Source organism: Trypanosoma equiperdum, assembly GCF_001457755.1.
Source record: "Trypanosoma equiperdum strain OVI genome assembly, contig: ctg_1154, whole genome shotgun sequence".
Taxonomy (NCBI): domain Eukaryota; phylum Euglenozoa; class Kinetoplastea; order Trypanosomatida; family Trypanosomatidae; genus Trypanosoma; species Trypanosoma equiperdum.
In genome coordinates, this window is record NW_027123121.1 from 56,576 (window position 1) to 58,216 (window position 1,641).

Consider the following 1,641-nt stretch of genomic DNA (forward strand, 5'->3'; position numbering starts at 1 on the left):
GTGCGCGGTTTTATTGAGAAACTAAGGGATGCAGACTCGTCAAGTATGTGAATGCTTTCTTGCAACGCGGGGTGTATTACTGCATTCGTATGGGGTTCCTCTCCACACAGCTTGATGTCTCTAACGTTCTTTTTTGCTTTTGACCCGAAATACCTGGGTAGCTGTTCTTCCTCTCCAGAGATTTGGGTTAAATAACGAGTTTGGCGGAGATGCGACCATATGCATCCGTACATGGTTCTGTACGTACGCAATGTCGCTACTGCGTTTAACCAAATAGCATTCACTTGCCCATGCTTACTTTCTTTGCGATGAGAACCACGAAAGCGACCTGTTACTTTTCTATTTAAAAAAAAAATATGAAGAGCAATGCCTCACCGCTCCACTGTGAGTAAAAAGAGGTCTAACAGTGTAAGTAGACCGACTGCTGCACAAAAATGCGCTGCACAGCCTCGTCCAACAGCCACCGCAAGCGAAGGGAGATTCCCAATATACGGAAGAAAGCCAGCTGTCACCGAGCCCCACCAACCGCAGGCAATTTGGAACAACACTTCTACGCGTGAAGATGTTGGAGGACGTGCATTGTATGATAAAGAACTTGCCAATATTGCACAACGACTACACGAGGAGCTGTGCTCTTTTCGACAGAGAACTCAACGGGCGCGGATGCGGGAGTGCCTGGCTTACAGTCGGCTCCGACAAATCCTGACCACCCGACTCAGTGTACGAAATATAGTTGAAGAACAATCAGAGGGACGGTAGATAATGGAGCAGGTACAAGTGCAAGAACCCACACACAATAACAGCAGCAAAGAACACAATAATCCTTAGGCTAATAAAGTACCAAAGTTAAGCCATGAGAACTTGCACTTTTCATTATTAACAATTTTTTAACCTTTCCATTTCTCATATATAAATATACACGTATAAAAAAAAGAAAGAGGAGAGCCAACGACGGCAGCAGCCGCACCGAACAAAAGACGCCTACAACCAAGCACAATCAAACAATAGACGACAAAATACCGGCATCACCACTAGAGAGTATACTAGTGGAAGCAGCAGAGTGTGGAGGCCAAAGCACCACCGTTGGATTTCTGTGATTTCGTTAACAGCGTTGATACTAAGCAAACTCGTGCTGCAATCATGTCTGAAATAGCTCACTCTGCGGTGGGTGACGTGCCGATTGACTCTTTTAAAGCAGACAGTCACAATGGTGGAAAAGATGCATGGGTGTGCACCCGATGTGGTAAGGTGAAGGATCTTCGGGGTGATCATCTTCGAGGCAAGATGGAGGTCCGTTCTGATTGTTGGCCCTGTGGAAAGAAGGCGACATTCAAGTTGCAAAGCAGGCTCTCGGATGACGGTAGTAATAACAACGTCCCTGCAGCTAGCACTGTCGATGATACGCATCAACCAAAAGGCGTCGGGAACGCAACAATAGTTGGAGGATTTCGTGCTCCTGTCGTTCCTTCAACCGGTGACGAGCACCAGTTTCTTTTCCCTGCTCCCGTACTCCAGTGCTCAACCCCAAGCTTATCAGCAGACTGCTCCTCTGTATGGAAATGCTCTACCTGTGGAAAGGTGAAGCCACTTTCTGGTGATCATTTGCGGGGGAAAACAGAGGTGCGAAGCGATTGCTGGCCT

At 47.2% G+C, this 1,641-nt stretch overlaps 1 protein-coding gene across 1 annotated transcript; it reads left to right on the forward strand.

Annotated features, from left to right (window-relative positions):
* Nucleotides 1-366: 366 nt before the first annotated feature.
* On the forward strand, nt 367-759 carry TEOVI_000900000 (uncharacterized protein; the record flags this gene model as incomplete). Its single annotated transcript, XM_067220495.1, has 1 exon — nt 367-759. The coding sequence occupies one exon, from the start codon at nt 367-369 to the stop codon at nt 757-759; it is 393 nt and encodes a 130-aa protein (XP_067076596.1).
* Between the last annotated feature and the right edge of the window lie 882 nt (nt 760-1,641).